General features: G+C 47.5%; 1 protein-coding gene across 1 annotated transcript in view; it reads right to left on the reverse strand.

The window, feature by feature from the left end:
• Positions 1 to 5331: 5331 nt before the first annotated feature.
• COL5A3 (collagen type V alpha 3 chain) overlaps positions 5332 to 18960 on the reverse strand; it is an 86786-nt gene continuing 73157 nt past the window's right edge. Inside the window, exons 53-63 of the mRNA XM_044431503.1 lie at positions 17896 to 17949; positions 16332 to 16385; positions 13491 to 13598; positions 13304 to 13357; positions 12201 to 12236; positions 10896 to 10949; positions 10512 to 10770; positions 9403 to 9515; positions 9141 to 9209; positions 8723 to 8959; positions 5332 to 6370 (exon numbers count right to left, since the gene is read on the reverse strand). Of these exons, the coding sequence (XP_044287438.1) occupies positions 6224 to 6370; positions 8723 to 8959; positions 9141 to 9209; positions 9403 to 9515; positions 10512 to 10770; positions 10896 to 10949; positions 12201 to 12236; positions 13304 to 13357; positions 13491 to 13598; positions 16332 to 16385; positions 17896 to 17949 (1185 nt within the window). The 3' untranslated portion in view covers positions 5332 to 6223. The remainder of the gene's footprint in view (positions 6371 to 8722; positions 8960 to 9140; positions 9210 to 9402; positions 9516 to 10511; positions 10771 to 10895; positions 10950 to 12200; positions 12237 to 13303; positions 13358 to 13490; positions 13599 to 16331; positions 16386 to 17895; positions 17950 to 18960) is intronic.

Here is an 18960-nt window from a genome sequence, read left to right on the forward strand (position 1 = left end):
CACAAAAAGAGAGGGCAAAGTCTATTTGCATAAAATTGCACATCCTAATATAGACCCATAGATGTAAAGTTAGAAATAATTCTTATAATTTAAATAGGAGTACAGTACCACAATGTATTGTGGAAAGCTGTAATCAGGTGGCATTCTTCTTCCAGCCCTTCATATAAAGATCTATTCCCTGAAAAAGGGGGCACATGGTCAGCCTAGTCTCACCCAACCTGGAGGCCTTCTGATGCTTTGGAGCAGAGTTCCTAGCAATCCTGGTGGTTGGCCACACTGGCTGGGGCTTCTGGGAATTTAGGCCAGGACATCTGGAGGGTACCAGGCTTGAGGAGGCTGCTCTGAGATGATGCAGTAAGTCCTGACATATATCAAGACAGGCACCGTTTATATAGAAGGAGTAAATGGAGACCCATGGCCTTGGAAGAGAGGGTGAGACAATGGCAAATTCTGAAAGTGACCGCTGGACATATGCACTCTTGGGCCTGAAAAAATGGCATGTGTGCCCACGAATCCAGAAAGTTTGCCCAGCCCCACTGTTGATGATTCACTATTCCAGTTCCCCTGCCCCAACTCTTCCAATCAGCCTAGGGATGCATTTTTTACTGTGCTTGGTCACTGGATGCCATCGGGCTAACCACTCATGCTCAGTGCAGAGATGCAGCAAGATCGCTTGCCCTCAAGTGGGCTCAGAATGCCGACTCTTGCAGGGGCCTGATGGCAGGCCCAAATGGGGCCGGCAAACTGCATGCCTCCAGATGCTCTGGCCTACAGCTCCCATCCTCCTTCCCCACTGACTGTACCAATAGGGAACTGTAGTCCCACCCCACTCCTACAGAACAGCCTTTAAGTGTAAGGGTGAAGCTTGCTTCTCGTTCTAATTTGGAGGGAGGGGGCTGGAGAGGGGCACCTCTGGGGAGAGTGGGACAGCTGCTTCAGGCTGCTGGTTTGGGGTGGCATGCTAAGCTTGCAAATTATTCTTCTTGTAGCTGTACTAATAGAGGGGAGGCTGTGGGATTGTCTGTGCCAGGTACCAAAAATAATGTTGACAAGCCTTGAGTACTATGTGTACCCTCTGTGTGTGTGTGTGTGTGTGTGTGTGTGTGTGTGTGTTGGAGAGGCATCCCACTTCCAGCTTTGACTCAGAAAAATGTTTTGGGGCAGCCTTGTCTCTCAGCTGTCAGGAGGTTTAAGAAACACAGCTTTGATGAACTATTTATTATTATATTATTATTATTACTACTACTGCTGCTGCTGCTGCTGCTACTATACTACTTTGCATCCTATCCCATCTTCTTTCTTCTTGTGAGGAGCCCAAGACAGCTGGCGTAGTTCCATTTTACCCTCTCAACAACCCTGCAGGGTAGGCTAGGCTGAGTCAGTGATGGGCCCCAGGTCACCCAGTGAGCTTCCTGCCCAAGAGGGGACTAGAACCCTGATCTCCATGGTGTCCAGTCCATCGCACATGCAGGGACAGCTTACACAGGACAGTACTGAATGTTCTCCCACTTTAATATTCGTATTCAAATGTAGAACGCCATGGTAGAAACATGCCCGCCCCCCATCAGGTTCTTTCCTTTTGTGAATTTTTCCTTCTGCCTAGTTCTGAGTGTTGCTCTTGTCTTCCTTTCTCCTGCTGTCTCGATGCCTGGCAGATAAAATTATCATTCCTGCCCCCAACTATAAGATACCAGTGCAGCACAGCAAACAGAGCATTGGATTTGGACAGAACGGTGTGCTTAAATCCTCACCCACACTTTTCAGGGAGAGGGGGAACCTTGCTGCTCCCAGGATGCCCCATGAGATAGCTCTGGGAGGACTGAACATGGGGCAGAGGGAGGCACGATGACTCCTACCTTGACATGCCTGATTGGCTAGCACCCTCCAGGTAGGCTGGCTCATCATGCCCAGTGAAACCACCCAGCCTGACTCCAGGAGCTCCAGCACAACTGCCCAATAATAAAAGAGGGATGCCACTGAAAAAGTCAGCTGTCCCAAAAGCACAGTCCACAATCCAGCAGGCAAAGCATGAGTGAAGGCCAAATATCCACCCCACTCAAGCAAGCCCCGGCTCTGTGCTTGATTCCCCTGGGCACACACGCTTGCATTCCAGACCTTCAGGAAGGGTACAGGTGGAAATTTGCATTTGAAAAGTCAACTGTCAGGCTAAGACTACAGAGTGAAAGACTTCACCCCTTGCAGTCCTGAACAGTTCTGTGTGCCATGAGTCTGCATAATAAAGGCCAATTACCATGGGCAAAGGTGAATAGGATGCATAGCAGAGGAATATTAAGAATGCTGACTTCAGTTTCAGAAATGGTGTTCCCTTGCAAAGTCTAAGACTAAATTGATCAATGCTGAGATCAACTAGTGACTCTGAGGGTTTTCAGCCTTCTCCTGAAGTATCTTGTGCCACCAGCTTGCCTGGGAAATGTAGAGTGATCTGTTCCGTGAGGAACCTTTACTGCAATGTACCTTGTTCACCTGTTATTTGTCCAGTGCCAACACAAGGGTACACTGGGAACCAAAAGGAACAGCCTTCTTCAGTCTGCTGCCCCCCATCTGGTGCTCCCCAGGTGTATTGGACTACAACTCCTAGCATTCCCACCCAGCATGGGAGCTGTGGTCCAACACATCTGGAAGGTACCAAACTGGGGGAGGCTGTTATGGCCTCATGGGCAAATGGTCTTGCACTGGGGCAAAAGACCTGGATCTTTGATGTTTCACCAAATAATTGCACTCAGGAAAGGGCTGGGGAAACAAAAGAAGAATCAGAGGTCCAGTTCAAGATCTAGAGATGTAATAGAAGACCTCTTCTGATATAATCTTTTCTGCAAATTGATGCATTTTTAAAGGACTCCTACTGAATACTTAGTAATTAAATTTCTGTAAAGGTTCCGCAATGTGAGCCTGCCTAAAATTCCAAAACATGGGAGTGGCAGGGGTTGTTACTCTGAGATAGACATGCACTCTGCCTGGGATGTGGTCTTCTCTCACTCAGTCTCCTTTAAGTATTACCATGTCCAGGGTCAAGCCCCCCCCCCCCCCCCCCCCGAGTTAAAAAGGAAAATGAGCTTTAATTCATCCTAATTGCAATTAAGCCTTAAGAATGGGCAAAAATGAATCAAGTGTGGCAGAGATAGATAAGAAATATTTGAATTTATGAATCCATTTCCTGTGATCTTCATGGCACAGCTAACTGCTAAAACTAATAACACTCTCTAGAAGCATGGCCATCTCTTTATCCCCTGTATCCCAATTTGTTACATTTTCTAATCTTGCTGTGAATGCTGCCATGGAGGGCAGTCGCTGGGCAGAAAAAACTCTTCTACTTTTTAGCATATCTTTTCAAGCCCTGCTTTGCTGCTGGTCTGGGGTGACCTGTTTTTTTTTTTTTTTTACTGTGTTTTTTTCACTGTATGACCCCAGTCCATCAGAGATCATGTAACAAATATGAAGTCACAGCACCATTTAGCCAGTCAGGTTTGGCTCTATGCTGCCATCACAAAGGGCAAATAAAGCCTTCTTGGCCACCTTGCACTGGGAGGGAAGGAGGGGAGAATGAATGTACCCCACATTTGCCTAGATGCTCCCTGGGGCAAATGCTGCCCCTGGCATTTTCACTATTTTTCACAACAACGCCCCCAAGACTTCCCTGGTCAAAGCAGAAGCAGGGATGCACAGTTGGGAATGCAAGTTACGAATAGGATTTTTAGATTGTACAACATTTCCCAAAAATCACGGAAGAGTGAGGGAGCACACTTCATGGGTGTGAGGATTTGCATGGAGTGTGTCCTGTTCCCTCAGCACTGCTGCTCGTTTATCAGGAAGGCAGCTCTTGCCATGGATGAAACACCTGCTTGATGCCAAGGCGGATGAAGGTGGTGAATTGTATTGCCCTCCCTTCACCTTGGAGAGGTAGAGGCATGACTGAAAGCAGCCCCATCTCCAGAAAGAAGTTGAAATGCAGTCAAACAGAACCATTGGTACTCATACCAAGGGGAGAACCTACACTGCAGGCCTGTTGAACTCCAGGGCTGCAGGGCAAATTCAGCCTGGTTGGGTCACTTCCAGGGTACCTCAGATGGACATGCTCCCTTACCCTGGTCCCACTACCTTCCCCAACTCCCCAACTGCTCAATCGGCACAGTCCTCTGACCCAAATCACCAATACTTGAAATGAACATTTTAAGGCTTTGTTAGCAGCTTGAACATAAAACATACTTGCATTTTTTGGTGTGCTGTCACTGCCCCCTTTGCCCTTGGTCCCACCCTTTCTGGCTCTGAGAGGTGGCCCCAGAGAACTTCTTCAGGACTGAATCCAGCCCTTGGGCTGAAAGGTTCAACTCCCATGTCATCCCCCAATGTTAATCTTCAGGGTAAGCAACCTGGCAGTCTTTCTATCTGACTTTCAACCCTGATATTAGACCTGAGGAATTTCGGCATGGCTGGTCTCTCCAGCACTCCCAGCTGACACAGAGAGAGTGGGGCAATCACACGTTCTGAGGTTTAATACACATTGTTAAGATGATACAGTAACACACGCACACACATACATGCACACACAAACACATGCACACACATACCCGGTGGGTGCCACAGCCTGAGATACAAGGAGGAAGCATACAAATGTAGGCATTTATAGCACCAAAGGTTGAAGAAAGGTCAGTGCTATGGGCTAGCGTGGAACAGTACAGAAGGCAGGGTACAGGGTTCAAGCCTCTGTCCTATAACCACTCCTAGGGGCTTCAGGGAACAGTAAATCCATGAGAATTATAGATTCTTGGATAGCTGAGAACCATGCTACACTATCTTCTCTTTGCACAGAGATGGGAATGGCAAAATCAAGAGTCCCAGCTTACAGGCATCTGCCAAGAAAAACAGGGTCCCAGAATCCTCCACACTGTGCCTGACACAGATGGAGTGACAGGCAAGGATGATGAGGGGCAGGGGAAGCACTGCCACTAGTTCCTCCCACAAGCATGAAGGTGTATAGGAATGTATGAAAGTCTGACTAATGTTTGCAAATAGTGTGAACATGCCCTGATCACAGGCCTAAATGCGAAGGGGAGCAGGAGAGCATGTTCTCTGAAAATACTTATGTATTCCTCCATTCATAGGCACAATATAGAAGAAATGCTCATTTTTACACTTTACCTGGTGGGTGGGTGGGTGGGTGGGGAGTGCACATTTTTGGTGTGTTCTTTCGAAAATGCACCTTTTCCTATTTGAAATGCACACTTTCCCCATTTGCGAGTACTTATGGGAAAAGAGGCAAGACAAGCTTCCAACTGTGAGTAATCAGAAAGAATCACTTGTTTGCTTGTCCCTAGAGATGACAGAATTTTCTCAGCTGGGGTTTTTTGGAGGTTCTGCCTCTTCCCAGCTCCCTGGACAATATGCCAGAGTTATCATCTGGCAACGCAGTTTAAGCAGGCAACAGTGAAGAACAGTCACAAGGGGGTACAGGGTTCAAGCTGAGTATCTGGGCATCTTCTGGTGGGGCTAACCACCTACTCCCCTGAGGATCTTAAAAGCATCTGTTGTACCCAGATTATACAGAAAAGGTGGGGCACCACTGTTATACCAAGATAGCACTTTCTGATTGAACTGAAGTCCATGAGGCCAGATTGTTGGCTCTGAAAGCCCTATGCTCAGCCTCCAGCCTTGGATCCAAATCCTGTTCCTCCATCTGGGGTGGTACATTGGCTTTGAACTCAGTGCCCCATGTCCTCCATCCAGTCCCTGTGTCCATGTCCACTCGTGGGTGGCTCTCCCAATTGACTGGCCCTAAGTACCCAGTTCCCAAGAGGCTTCAGACAAGATCTTGATGACTCTGTGCCCATATTGTGTGTGGGGGGAGAAGGTCAGCAGTGTGGGATGTAGTCTCCGTTGCCCCCATCCCTACAGGTGGCCAGTGCCGGGCAGTAGGTCCAGTGCTTCACTAAGACGGCATAATAGCACCAATGGTTGGGGATGCAGAAAGGGAGGGCCCTGGCTCAGTCTGGGCTCTGCACTGCTCCCCAAGAGTCATGGCCCGGAGAGACCTTGGCCGCATAAATAGGAGGCTGTCAGCTGATTAAATACAACGGCAGGTCTTTGCAGTGCTGGCTCCTCTCCTGCAGCCCACTCCCCCAGTGCAGGGAGAAGGGGCTTTCAGCTCTCCCTTTCTCAGGTGGAAGTGGCCCCACAGTCTAGAGGGAGCTGTCCCTCTCTGAAGGACTCAGCCGCCGAAGCACACTGGCCCTAGCTCGAAGCCAAACTTTTGGTTGGTGTCTCCAAAATCCTGAACAGCCACATCAGCCAATGGCAGCTGCTCCACGTGTGGTGTCCAGACCTGCAAAACTGTCCGTTCTTGGCCCTTGCGCACCTGCAGGGTAAAGAAGAGAGTGTCAAGGGAGAAGAAGTGTAATGTGATTGATCTGACTGCGCTTTCAGTGCTTGCCGGGATGAAGCTGTTAGGAGATCAGCTGATGGCCTTGCTGAACTGGAGGGCTCAGGAAAGGAACCATAAAATCATGGGCAGAGAAAGGATGTGCTCTGCAAGCAGGCAATGGCCTGAACCCCACAAAAGCAGAGGTGCCCCACTCAGAAGGGCAGGAAACAGGAGTACTTTTACTCCATGGTTAAATGTCTCTCCAAGAGATGCGAGTGATAGGGCAGTAAAGGGGGAACTGAGTGGAAGTGGAGTTCCTCTTGCTCTGGAGCCCACAGCAATCTGATGTCAGCCCTGGAAGCCAGGCAGGCAGCCAAGATTCTGCCTGCATCATCACCACTGCACCAAAGGGATGCCCTAATGCCAAGGTGCCTGAGCAACAGACAGCTCCAGGTAGCGGGGCAAGTCACAGATGACACACATTAAGGCTATCAGGGAGACATGACAGTGGAGATGGTCCTTGGCTCTGTCTTGACCAGGGAGCGGGATATCCTGGGAAGGAAACCCACATTCTGGTGCTGGGGAGAATCACCTTGCTCCCATGAGCATGTGCTGCGTATCACAGGGAACTGGAAAGGGGTGCAGTTCTGTAGGGCACGACAGGCTTAGGGTGGGAATTGAACAGGGGGACGGCTCCTCTGCAGCATCTTTCCCTATAGCAGCACAGCTTGTGGGGGCAGGAAGGGAGCTGCTGATCTGAGGAATGGCCAACACCACCTCCAATGAGAAATGGGGTGTTTACATGCTCGAAGGAACCCCAAGTTTGCATGCATGAATCCTCTTCTATTTGGTTAAAACCATAGAAGAGGAAAGAACCAAACCCCAAAGAATCCCCTCTCTTGCCTGCTGCATGGGGATGTACCCATCCAGAGGAGACAGAGGTGGGGAGGCTGAGGCAGCTCCAGAGGGAAAGCCCATCTCCTCGCACACAGCTCCAGCAGGCCGCATCCGCACCATCCCTTCCCAGGCAGGGGAGCCGCTGCCGCTTGCAGGTTTGTGCCGCTTCTGGCAGCCTCCCCTCCTCAGAAGTGGAAGCTTTAAAAAGTGCGGCTGGCACCAGCTGGCACAGAGCAGCCCACGGCCTCTTCTCCGGTGGGAAGGCTTTCTCATTCTGGGCACTTTCCTGCCTCAGAAAAGTAGAACTTGGAAGATGTGGATTGCTTTGGCTCTCTGCCAACACCAATCTGCGACTTCAAAGGACCCACGCTGAGAAATAGCCAGTGGGGGAGAAGTCTGTGGGCACCAGTACTCCCACTGCCTCCGCACACAAGCAAGATTTTGTCACACGGCCTTACTTGTCCCTCAATTAGCAAAGCAGGTGGTGAGCATGGATGGAACTGTAGCCAAAATGTGGCCACTGCGAAATGAGCAGCAGCTGTCAGTGAGCTCAGGGGAATCAAAATAAATGAAGTATAAATATATGTATTTTTTAAAGTAAAGGGGGGACCTTCTCTCCTCCTGCCACAAATAGTCCGATAAGGGCTGGAGAGGTAGGGAAGGGACAAAATGGGCTTCTTGCAGAGAGGAGAATGGCTGGCTTGTATCCTCAAGACAAATACTCCTATTGGGAAGTATAAATACACTGCAACTTTTTTGCTGCAGTTCCCATTTGCTTGTCAGATAGGTGACTGGCCTGCTCAGTGCTTATATCAGGCTGCTTGTCTACATTATTCCTCTGGGAGAACTTTACTGGTATGGTGGGGAGAAAGTAAAGAAACAAGGAACAGGAATGTGATAAATGTGAAGAGATAAGAGAGGAGTTTTTGCCTGGGAGACAGGCATACCATCTATAAATGATCCATCCACCTGATGCACAACATCAAGAAACAAGCTTTCAGTGTGACAATGGTGCGACAAAGGTCCGTGTTGTGACATCAAATATCAATGGATCAATCCTTTTTCTCTGCTTTGTTCTCAGGTTGCCAAAATTTTAAGCATCAACTGCCAACTGGCCAAGACTGTCAGAGACAAAGCAGCTCAAATAGTTAAATCTCAACCTGTCTGGCAGCTTTAAAACATTTAGGGAAGCCCACCAGATGAGAGATGGTCAAAATGGAGGAAGCACAGCTCAACAGAATGAAAAATAGGGCAAAGCCAACTGGGAAGGGGAGAAGAAGGGGCTGCTTGTTCAGGTAGGGCCACACTTCCATCCCTTGACAGACATCTCCCAAGTTATTTCCTCCACTCCAGGATTTTACGCATCACACATACCCAGGGGGACATGGAAGAGGAAGCCAGATTTGGGGAAAGACCTGGGGGAAATAGAGAGGAAGGCCAAGACCTCACCTGGCAGCCATCATGCAAGATGCGGACTGGAGCTTCTGTGGTGTTGTGCATCAGCTCCACTCCATTGAAGGTGAGAAAGCGCAAGGCCCTCTCATGGCTGCCCGTGCGGGCCTCATACCAGGCAGCCGCGTTCTGGCAGAGGAGGGTAAAATTCTGGTGGGCGATGGCACTAAGCAGGCGCAGAAATGTCAGCTGGGTCACCTGCACGGGGTTGCCCTCAGCATCCATGTAGGAAAACTGGGAACACAAAGCAGAAGAGTAGGGGCAGCATGGGTTGGAGGAGCAGCAGAAATTCGCTCTGCTCTCTCCAGCTCATGCCACAATTATTCCGCCACACAGGGGTGGTTGGTGGGCAAGGGAGAAGCCCATCTTGCACGGCTTCTAGGGGTAAGCAGGTTGATGACCCACAAAGCCCTACCTTCTTGCCCCTCTTGAATGTGCTGAACCAGCTCCCCGGTCTCTCCTTGTTCCAGGCGGCGAGTCGAACCTGATGGTGCAGATTGCATATTGGTTGCTCATTTTAGGAGCAAAAAATGAGAAATGTCAGCTTGGTCACCTGCTAAAATTGAGTTCCTGGGCCAAGGAATCTCTTTTCAGCACCAGGCTAGTTCTTACGGTCTCCACCTGCTCCCTCCACCCTGCCTCCCATTCTCACTACTGATACTGAGGACATGACTTACAGCTTCAAATCTCTTGTCAGGGAATAGGCAGGTTTCCCCACCAGCTGTGAAGTTGCAGAAAACTCTGAAGGCATCTCTGCCACACCCTTGGTTAGGATCAATCCAGTATTCCCCTACGGAAGGGCAGAAGGATGGCTATGAGGGAGGTTGAAGCTGGGGAACCCTTAGGGAATGGTAATGGCTCCTCCCAAATCCAGCCCACTTGCCCTGAGTTGCTTGGAGGGCTAAATGCACCATGCAGGTCTCCAAACCAGAATGTGCTGAGTGGTATTCATTGGGAAGGATGGTGACTCCTATGTCATAGGGATCCCATGCATTCCTGCCTTTGGCCCTGAGCATTATAGGAGCTATCCATGGTGCTGAACTCAACCCTCAATGTTACTGCACTACCGTGGATTGCTTCTATATGGCTCAGAGCAAATGCTGCAAAGGACACAGAGCTCCACCAACACTGGAGTTGTTGGCATTCCCTGCTGAAAATCTTCCCATGGTTTATCAGTCCTGACTTCTTGGAAGGAGCGCTGGGAACTGCACTTCCCTGGACCTGGAATAATTTCAATCCCTGAGTTTGCTGGATGACACCAGAACAGGTTAAAAGCTGAAACCCAGTTCAGGTCTACTTCTTAGATCAAGGGTGGGCAGCCTGTTGCCCTCCTGGCATTTTGAACTACAACTCCTATCACCCCAGCCAGAATGGCAAATCGTCAGGGATGAAGGGGGTTTGGGTTCAAAACTTCTGGAGGGGGCATCATATTGGAGAAGCCTGCAATGGAGGGAGCAGAGACAATCCTTCTCCTACTTCTTACAGGCTTGGAGGCACTGCAGGTACAAGCACCTGCCCTTCATTTACTTATTCATGTTTTGTGTTTCTAGCCCACTGTTTTTCCCTGCAAGGGACCCAAGGTGGTGACTATGATCTACCTTCCCTCCATTTTATCCTCACAACAACCCTGTGAAGTAGGTTATGCTGAGAGTCAGTGACCCAGCAAGCTTCACTGTCCAGTAAGGACCACAACCTGGATCTTCTAAGTCCCCGGCCAACCCTTTAACCCCCTATGCCCTGCCTCTGCCCATTTCTATCCTGTGGCTGTGTTTGCCTGCAGTCTCACCATCTGTGAGGTGGGGATGGCAAAACTGAAGTTCCTTGCAGACCCGGGCTGGGCTCTCCGGGGTGCCCAGTGGACATCGCATTTGTTCCACCTCATCGCGTAGGGAGCTCAGGGCTGCCAGGACCTCCGCCAGTCCATCGGTGTCAGGGTCAGTATCCACCGCCCCCGGCGCATCGCCCTGCTCCCCCAGCTCCCAGTTTTGACGGCTCTTGCGGCCACTGTCCATAGGCACAGGGTCATGCAGCTCAGCAGGGTGGCCCTGAGTATGTGAGGCAGAGGGGAAGAAGGAGAAACAGAGGACACATGACACAGCAGGTCTGGGAGGAAGCAGGTAATGGTTGCCCGATGGGAACCCCTCCCTGAGGTTTCTCAGCCATCACTCACTGGTGGCCCTGGGGGTCCTGGAGGCCCTGGGTCACCTTTTGGTCCATTGGGTCCCTGCAAGGAAAGAGATCAGAGCAGTAACACAAATGCGCAGCCCCTTCTGTGTAGAAACACAAGGCCATACTTAGGGGGAAACATGGCCAAGGTGCTGATTCCCTATTCCTGAGCACTGGCACCCTCCTTGCCTCACCTGCTCAAGGGTCTACAACCTGGTGCCCACTCAGTGGTAGATCTGCACTGACTTACTTCCTACCACATGCCACATATAGCAAACAAGATGCAGGCTAGCAACCTTCCCCTCCATAATCTAAGTTTCTATATGAAGCGGCTCAATTTGCATTGAAGAGCATTCAGTCAGGGAAGCCTCCACCTGGAGTCAGACAGAGGTTTACTAGTTTGGACAAGCTACCATTAGAAGATGGAGAGGGAAGAGTCTGATTTCTTTTTGCCAGTTTCTTTGTCCCTTCCCATGACTAGCTTAAGCAGAACAGATTTCCCAACAGGCAATAGATGCAAATCCTGGTACATTTGTTAATAGGACTGTTCAGGCTGCAGAACTTATTTATTTGTTTAAACATTTATATGTCACCTATTTCACCCATGGCATCTCTAGGCAGCTAACAACAGGCAATTAAAATACTTTATAAAACAATAAAATGATGGCATAAATTAATATAAAACCAGATAAAATTACATTAAAAGCAATACAAGTGGAGGGTTAGGTAGTGACTAATAAATATTAAAATATCTTTTAAAGAGGTAGATCTTTGCCTGGTGCTGAAAAGAGCATAAAGAAGGCACCAGGGGAATCTCCTTAGAGAGAGCACTCCAAATGTGGGGAGCAGCAGCAGAAAAGGCCTCCTAGCAGCCACCCCTCTCACCTCCCTAAGGGATGGCTCATGCAAGCAAACCCCCTGCATTGATCTTAAAGGCCAGGTAGGCATATATGGGTGCAGGTGCTCCTTTAGATAACCGAGGCCTAAGCTGTTTAGGGTTAGGCTAAAACAAGCACCCTGAATTGGGCCCAGGCCACCATTGTTAAGCAATGGAGCTCTTTTAGTACAGGTGTTATATGGGTCACTCTAGGTGTTCCTGTCACAAGTCGAGCAGCCCGATTCTGTACCAAATTAGTTGTTCTTGACCCACAATTTGAGTTCTTCTAGCATAGAAGTCCAAAATAACAGTCATCGTCCCCATCATTAACATATTCTGAATCTTAGTTTTCTAAGTGCTCACCACCCTGGCCCAAGCTGCCACCCCACTTCCACCCACCCTACAGCAGCCCTTGCGAGTGGGGCTACTTACTGGTGAGCCTTTGTTGCCTTTTTGTCCCAGAGGTCCCTGAGGAAACACAAAAGGGATTCGTGAACAATGGGGAGGCTTGTAGGGGTTTTGTGTGCAGGCAGAGAAGGGATAAGAAGGGAGGAGAGAGAGCTGAGAGATGCAGCATGTCAAGGAGGAAGCATGCTTGGATGGTGGTGGCAATGGAAATGGTGAGAGCTGGAAGGCTGCAGTAAATCCCCTATGACTGGAGAGGGCCACAGTAGCAAAGGAGAGGGACCCAGGCCCCTGTAAGGGGAAATGTGAGCTGGGTATGAAAGGGGAGGGAGGGGATGAATTCTACTGGGGAATTCGGTCTGGTTGCCAACAGGGCCACATCTTTCAGCATCCCTCTGGAAAGGATCTCTTATGTCTTTGTGTCATGAATACATGACATGTCATTTATTACACTTCTGTATTGCCTGATAGCTCAGCTATCTGCACAGTTACAAAGATTAAAAACCTTACAAATACTTTGTTGAACAAAATGTAAAATCATTCACTTGGACAGGCAAGGAGCACATGTGCCCATGCACACATAATAGGGATGTGTGAATTAGCAAAACCTGAGCTTGCCAGAGTAATCCACATTCCATCTTGAAGCTTGTTCTGACTTCAATCAGTATGAGATTGTGATTGTTGCATTTTTCTTTTTGCCGGAAAATTCTTTTCATATTATCAGACGAATCATTCCACCTGATATCCATCTATCCTTCTCTACCCAATATCCACTATTGATGATCTACCCATCAATTGTGAACTTCTTTGGAATGCATGCATTCTCCTCCCATTGACTAAAGCATTTTTGAATGCATTTTCCAAATGGCACATTTTTTCATGTGCATTTTTCAAATAGACATATAACATGAAACACATTTTTTTAAGGGGAGTGGGGGCACAAATCCCAGCATGCTGGAAGTTGTAGGTCTTTTTTCAGTCTAAACTTGCATAGGATTGCACTTAAAATGAATCCTTCATAAATCAGCAATATGTAAACATACAGGGAGAAGGAGAGGGAGAGGTGTGCATTGCCAGGTCTTGTTTTGGAGGCAACCTAGAATCCAGTATGATGTTGGGGAGGCACTTACTGAGAGACCAGGAGATCCAGGTGGGCCTGGAGGGCCGATGGGGCCCACAATTCCCTGTTAAAGTGGAAGCAGAAAGTGAACATGGGGTGCTGCAGGGGCTCTGTCTGGCCAAACTGCAAAGAGTCCCTTTCACATCTTTGCTCCCAGCCTCCACCCATCCATCTCAGCTGAGCTCCCATCTACTCACGGGGTCGCCTTTAGGGCCTGGTGTTCCCTGGTTCCCTGGCAGCCCCTGGTCACCTTTCTCACCCATCTCACCTGGGGGGCCGATCAACCCAATCAGTCCTGCATGGCCCTAGAAAGGAAGGGAAAAGGCTGAGGAAAAGAGACAGACCTCAAGAAATGATGCTGAGGCAGGATGAAGGAGGATAGTACTGGAACTTCTGTCCCAGTCATGAAGCCTTGCTGTGTTAACTCTTTATAGACTTATTGTGGATGATGCCTCTGTATACATGTTATTTCTGGATCATGGCTCATTCATGTTCATATGAACCTACCTGTACCTTGTCTACCATCCGAGACCTTCCTCTGGGTGCCTCCTCTAAGGGACATTTCGAGGATAGCAACATGGAAGAGGGTTCCCCAGTTATGGAATTTTTGCCCCAACAAGACCTACCTGAGGCCAAAAGTGTCATCTTTTTGGCACCAAGTTAAGACTTTCACACCTTATGACAGGTTGTTTCACTCATCAATGGAATTATATACAGCTGTCACTGATGTTTTAGTTGGAGAGGTTGTAATTTGACTGTTTTAGAGTTTGCATGCCTTAATTTCCATAGAATCACAGAATAGTAGAATTGGAAGGACCAGAGAGAGAAATGCACTGAGAGCCATCGGGTCCAAGTCCCTGCTCAATTGCCTTGAAACTCTTTTCAAGAGACATCTAAAGAATCATCATCATCAATAACACAATTTTAACTCTGCGAGACAGGACAGCTCTGAAAGGTCAGCATGAGAATGGACAGAAAATGACTTGTCTGTGACCAGACAAGAATTTGAAACCAAGATTCCAAGTCCCAAGCTCTATAATACAGGCAGTCCCTGGGTTACGAACGAGTTCCATTCCTGAGAAAGTAGAAATTCATCTTTAAGTCGAATGTGTATGTAAATCAGATCATGTAATGTCAGCCTCCACATTCGTGGGAATTAGAGCCACAGGAGCCCCATGAAGCTGGAAAAAAACTTTAATATCTGTAGGCCCCCTCCCCAACCAAACTCACTGGTGCCTCCTCTTTGCACCAAGGAAATGCTGGAAAGATTTCCATCTCTGGATGGGCAGGGAAGAAAGGTGTGCTTTGGAGGCCTCCTTTTCTCCCCTTTCCTTCCTCTCTCTATGGTGATGCTTTGGAAGCCCTCCTTTTCTTCTCTGTTTGTTTCCTCCCTCACTATGGTGATTATTTTCTGCAGTATTTTTTTTAATTAAAAGGCTTTATGGAAATTTTTTCATAAGTATGGGATGTCTGTAACTTGGACATTCATAACTCAGTGACTGCCCGTACAGATATCCGCTGGGCCACACTTGTTCTTCTGGGCCATTTAGACCAACAATTTTCACTTGCAGCAGTCAATGCAAACAGAGCTTTCCAATGGGATGATAGGTTGACTTAGTCTTGTGTGAATCAACAACTACCAGTGCAAAACAAAAGGGAAGAGGTCCATTAAGATAAGATAGTGAGCAACTGAATCAGTGGACCCAGAAATAAATGTAATACAAAAAAGCAAAATTATACAGTCAAAATAAAAATGTATGAAATATTTAATTGAAAAATAAGTGCAATATGAATGCACCTAAAGATTCATGTCCATGTGATGCAAGAGAAACACACACAAAATGTAATGCCACATGAATATAAAGTGAGTATAGTTTGTCTCTATAACAATAAACAATGATCTATGTGAGACTACACACAAAATCATATACATCACTGTATGCAGTTGCAGAGCACACTGGCCTCCATTTAACCATGTATAATGTATGAAAAGCTACACATACGCCATACATTAATTCATGGTAAATTCATGGTGTTTTTACCAAGTAATAACATTTAGTATTAGTGTCTCATGCTATTGGTATCTTCCAATAAATAGTACACTATTATTATTCCAGTATCTTTTATATGACAATAATAAACTATAGTAAGTTGTCTTCAAAAAATAGTCTTGAAGCATCTCTGCATAACAACGCACAGGACAAGGCTGTCAGATGAAACTCTGAATTGTTATTTCATTTCTGGACTTTTTGAGAATGATAGATCAATTGCTTCATTTCCTTTACCTGCTGCAAATAGCAGCAAAATGGATTCCTTTTAATTCCCATGCTCCAAAAAGCGAGGCCAACATCCTCTCACATTACCTGCTGGTATGTTTATGATTTTATGTGCAGTTTAAGATCACAAATTATAGTTTAGTATAATGTGCACTCACTAACTAGTACTGTGCCTCATAAATATTGTTGTATGTTTGACATATGTTACACACCTGTGAGTTTTTTGGGTGCATAATACTATACTTATGCTGAAAATTTAAAAGGTCAAACATTTTAATTTTGATTGCATAATTTTGCTTTTTTTGAGGGGGTTGTATTATATTTATTTCTGGGTCCATTGCTTTGCTTGGCTGGTGTAAATGACCCTAAAAGAGGTCTGTACAACAGCTGATTTGCCAAACCAAACACATGCTGCCACCACCACCACTGCTACTTGCATACAGAGGTTTGTCAGCAATTAAACCATCTCCCGCTACTCCAATCCTGTTTCTGTCACTCCTGGCAGGTGTGCAAACACAGCAGGTTTCTCAAGTCTCAGCTGGACTGCCATACAAGTTTCATTCACTTTCATGGGTCACAAGTGATGCAAGACCTCATCTAAATCTTAAGATCAAGTGAAAAGGCAGGCTAGGGATTAAACCAGGCAGCTACCACAAGCACAAATAAGCACTTTTAGAACAGGAGGCCAGGTAACTGGAGATTGGAACATCTAAGTTTGGATTTCATCTTTCTGCTGGCTAGCAGATGCCTGTTTCTGCTCACCTTCTCTCCCTTGTAGCCAGGATCCCCTCTGAGGCCTGGGAGCCCAGTGGGACCCTACAAAGAGAAGAGTTACATTAAGAAGTTATGCATTGATTTAATGAATTAATTAATTTGCTGAAAAGATTCATTAACTTCCATTTAAGGTAAACCCTCCCAAAGCAATGCACAGTGAAATTTTAAACCATGAAACAATAAAACAAAGTTTCATGATGGGAATAAAAAGATTGGTCAAATAAAAATTAACAATTGCAAGCAGTGACACCCAATAAAGTGCTAACCCAACTGTAGGCTGGTCCATGTACACAGCAGTGGCCAGCAACATAAGGTAGATGAAATGAGGGCCAAATTCTAGTTCCTGGATTCCCCCGAGAGCTACAGGCCTGTTGCTCTACAATACTCTACAGCAAAACGTTGGTGGTTAGCCACAAAAATTCAACACTAAACCACGATGGAGACTCAAAAGGGTGAAACCAATTTGCCATCAAATTTTATTCAGTGGTTTGCCACCAAATAAATAAATCCAATGGAATGATACAATGTTAAGAGGCAGTTTGCCAACAAATATTGGTCACAAACAGCCTTTTAATATGTGATCATTGCATTTTCACATGCATTTATGATACCTGTATCCGTTTTTTTCTTCTGTAAGGAACCCAGAGTGGGTCCTCTTTTTCTCCACTTTATTTTCACATTTTTGTGAGGTAGGTCAGCTAAGCAGGGACTAGAACCTGGATCTCTTGAGCCCTAGGCTCACTCTAACCACTATACAACACTACCCCTTTGCCATTGCATTGATGAGTTCTAGTGCTATGGGGGCAAGCAGCAAGGATGGTAATCAAGTTTTAGGAGGGCTGCATGTGGTCCGCTGACTCCATGTTTCCCATGCCTGCTGCTTTTGGGCCTGCTTGAAAGCCTGCAATGATGGAGTCCCTGTCAATATCAACTGGAAGAGAGTTGCATGAACGGTTTGGTTTTTGCATCAACACAGGCCACAATCCAGTTATGCAGGAGTAGCCAGAGTTCTGATTGTTTGGTCCAGTTTACTTTGCCAAGCCCAGTGGTGATTCACCAATGTATCCCCCTGTCTACTGCTTGCTGTGATTGATGACTGTCTTTGGAGTTTACTCAGCAATGGCTACTTCACAAGTGGAAGTCATTGCCTCAAGGCTGCCAGCTGCAGTGTGAATCCAGTCTGAATCAACCATGTGCTTTCGTTCAATGACTGCTCAGTGAATCCAAAGGAGCAGCTGTTTCACTCCATTACTTTTTAGACATCTGGGCACATAATGCTCATGTTCTTTGAAACATAACTGGAGGAAAGTATTCCATTGCCAAACTGCTCTCTTGTGGCAGTTCTGGAAAGAGGCTTACAGCATCACTTCTTGGCAAATAAATACCAACATAAGACCTATCCTAAGCTAAATGGATGGGAAGAGGAGGCAGCTAAAGCCCAATAAAGCTGTGGGGAAGAAACTGGACCCCTGATAGAAGTCTTGGGAAAAGGGATGCTGATGTTGGATTGTCCTGCCCAAAGATCAGGGGTCCTCCACTTCCTGCTACTCACCATGGGCCCTGGAGGCCCTGCCTGACCCGGTGCTCCCAGCAGACCTTGTTCACCCTATGGGAGAAAAGAAGTGAGGTGTTTGTGACAACCATGGGCGGCTTTAGGGCAAGGGTGTGCAGTCCATAGGCTGCATATGGCTCCCAGGCCCTTTTTGTGGCCCCTGCAATTACACACTGGCACCACGTTTGCCACCCATAAGCCTCCAGGGAACACCAATTCTGCTTCCAAACAAGATGTGTGCTCCCTGTACACCACACTTGCAAGAAAAATCAAAGCTGTTATTTTTGTCACTGTCGCAATTTCAGCCACAAATTCAGTGTCTGTGGCAGATGGAGAGATAGCACCTGGTATCTTCAGGAACAGTACAGTCCCTGGCCTATAGAACTTGTCCACCTCTGCTTTAAGGGGTGAAAGGCTGTTGCATGGATAACCCTGAGCCAAACTGGGAGTAGGAGTCTGGGGTGATGGTGTGTGTGTGAGAGAGAAAACAGAAAGCCAAAGTGTCTAGTTAACTCATGCAAGGAATAATTAACACTAGGAATGGGCAAATCAGTCTATTTCCCACCCATGTCACTTTCACATATATTGTTTATAGAAACATAGGAACAGAGTGAGTCAGAAGGGGTCTCCCAGGCCATCTAGTCTGACCTCTGGCACCAGCCGGCTCCGCTCACGACATGCTCACCATGTGGACGTCCAGCCTATCCTTGAACACCCGCACCGATGTAGCCTCAATCACCTCTCGTGGAAGCCCATTCCACACCCTCGGGGTCCTGACTGTCAGGAAGTGCTTCCTGGCATCCAAATGCAACCTTGGCTCCCTGAGCTTTGCTCCGTGGGAGCGCGTCCTGCCTTCCTCTGCAGGGGAGAACAGGTCTCTACCCATCTGCATGCGACATCCCCTCACATACCTGTATGTTGCCAACATATCCCCTCTGAGTCTCCTCTTCTCCAGGCTGAAGAGACCCAATTCCCTCAGTCTTGCCTCATACGGCATCCCCTGCAAACCGGCCACCAACCTTGTGGCCGGTTTGCAGGGGATGCCGTATGAGGCAAGACTGAGGG

This window comes from Varanus komodoensis, unplaced genomic scaffold (assembly GCF_004798865.1).
Source record: "Varanus komodoensis strain SLA01 unplaced genomic scaffold, ASM479886v1 scaffold22, whole genome shotgun sequence".
In the NCBI taxonomy this organism is placed as follows: domain Eukaryota; kingdom Metazoa; phylum Chordata; class Lepidosauria; order Squamata; family Varanidae; genus Varanus; species Varanus komodoensis.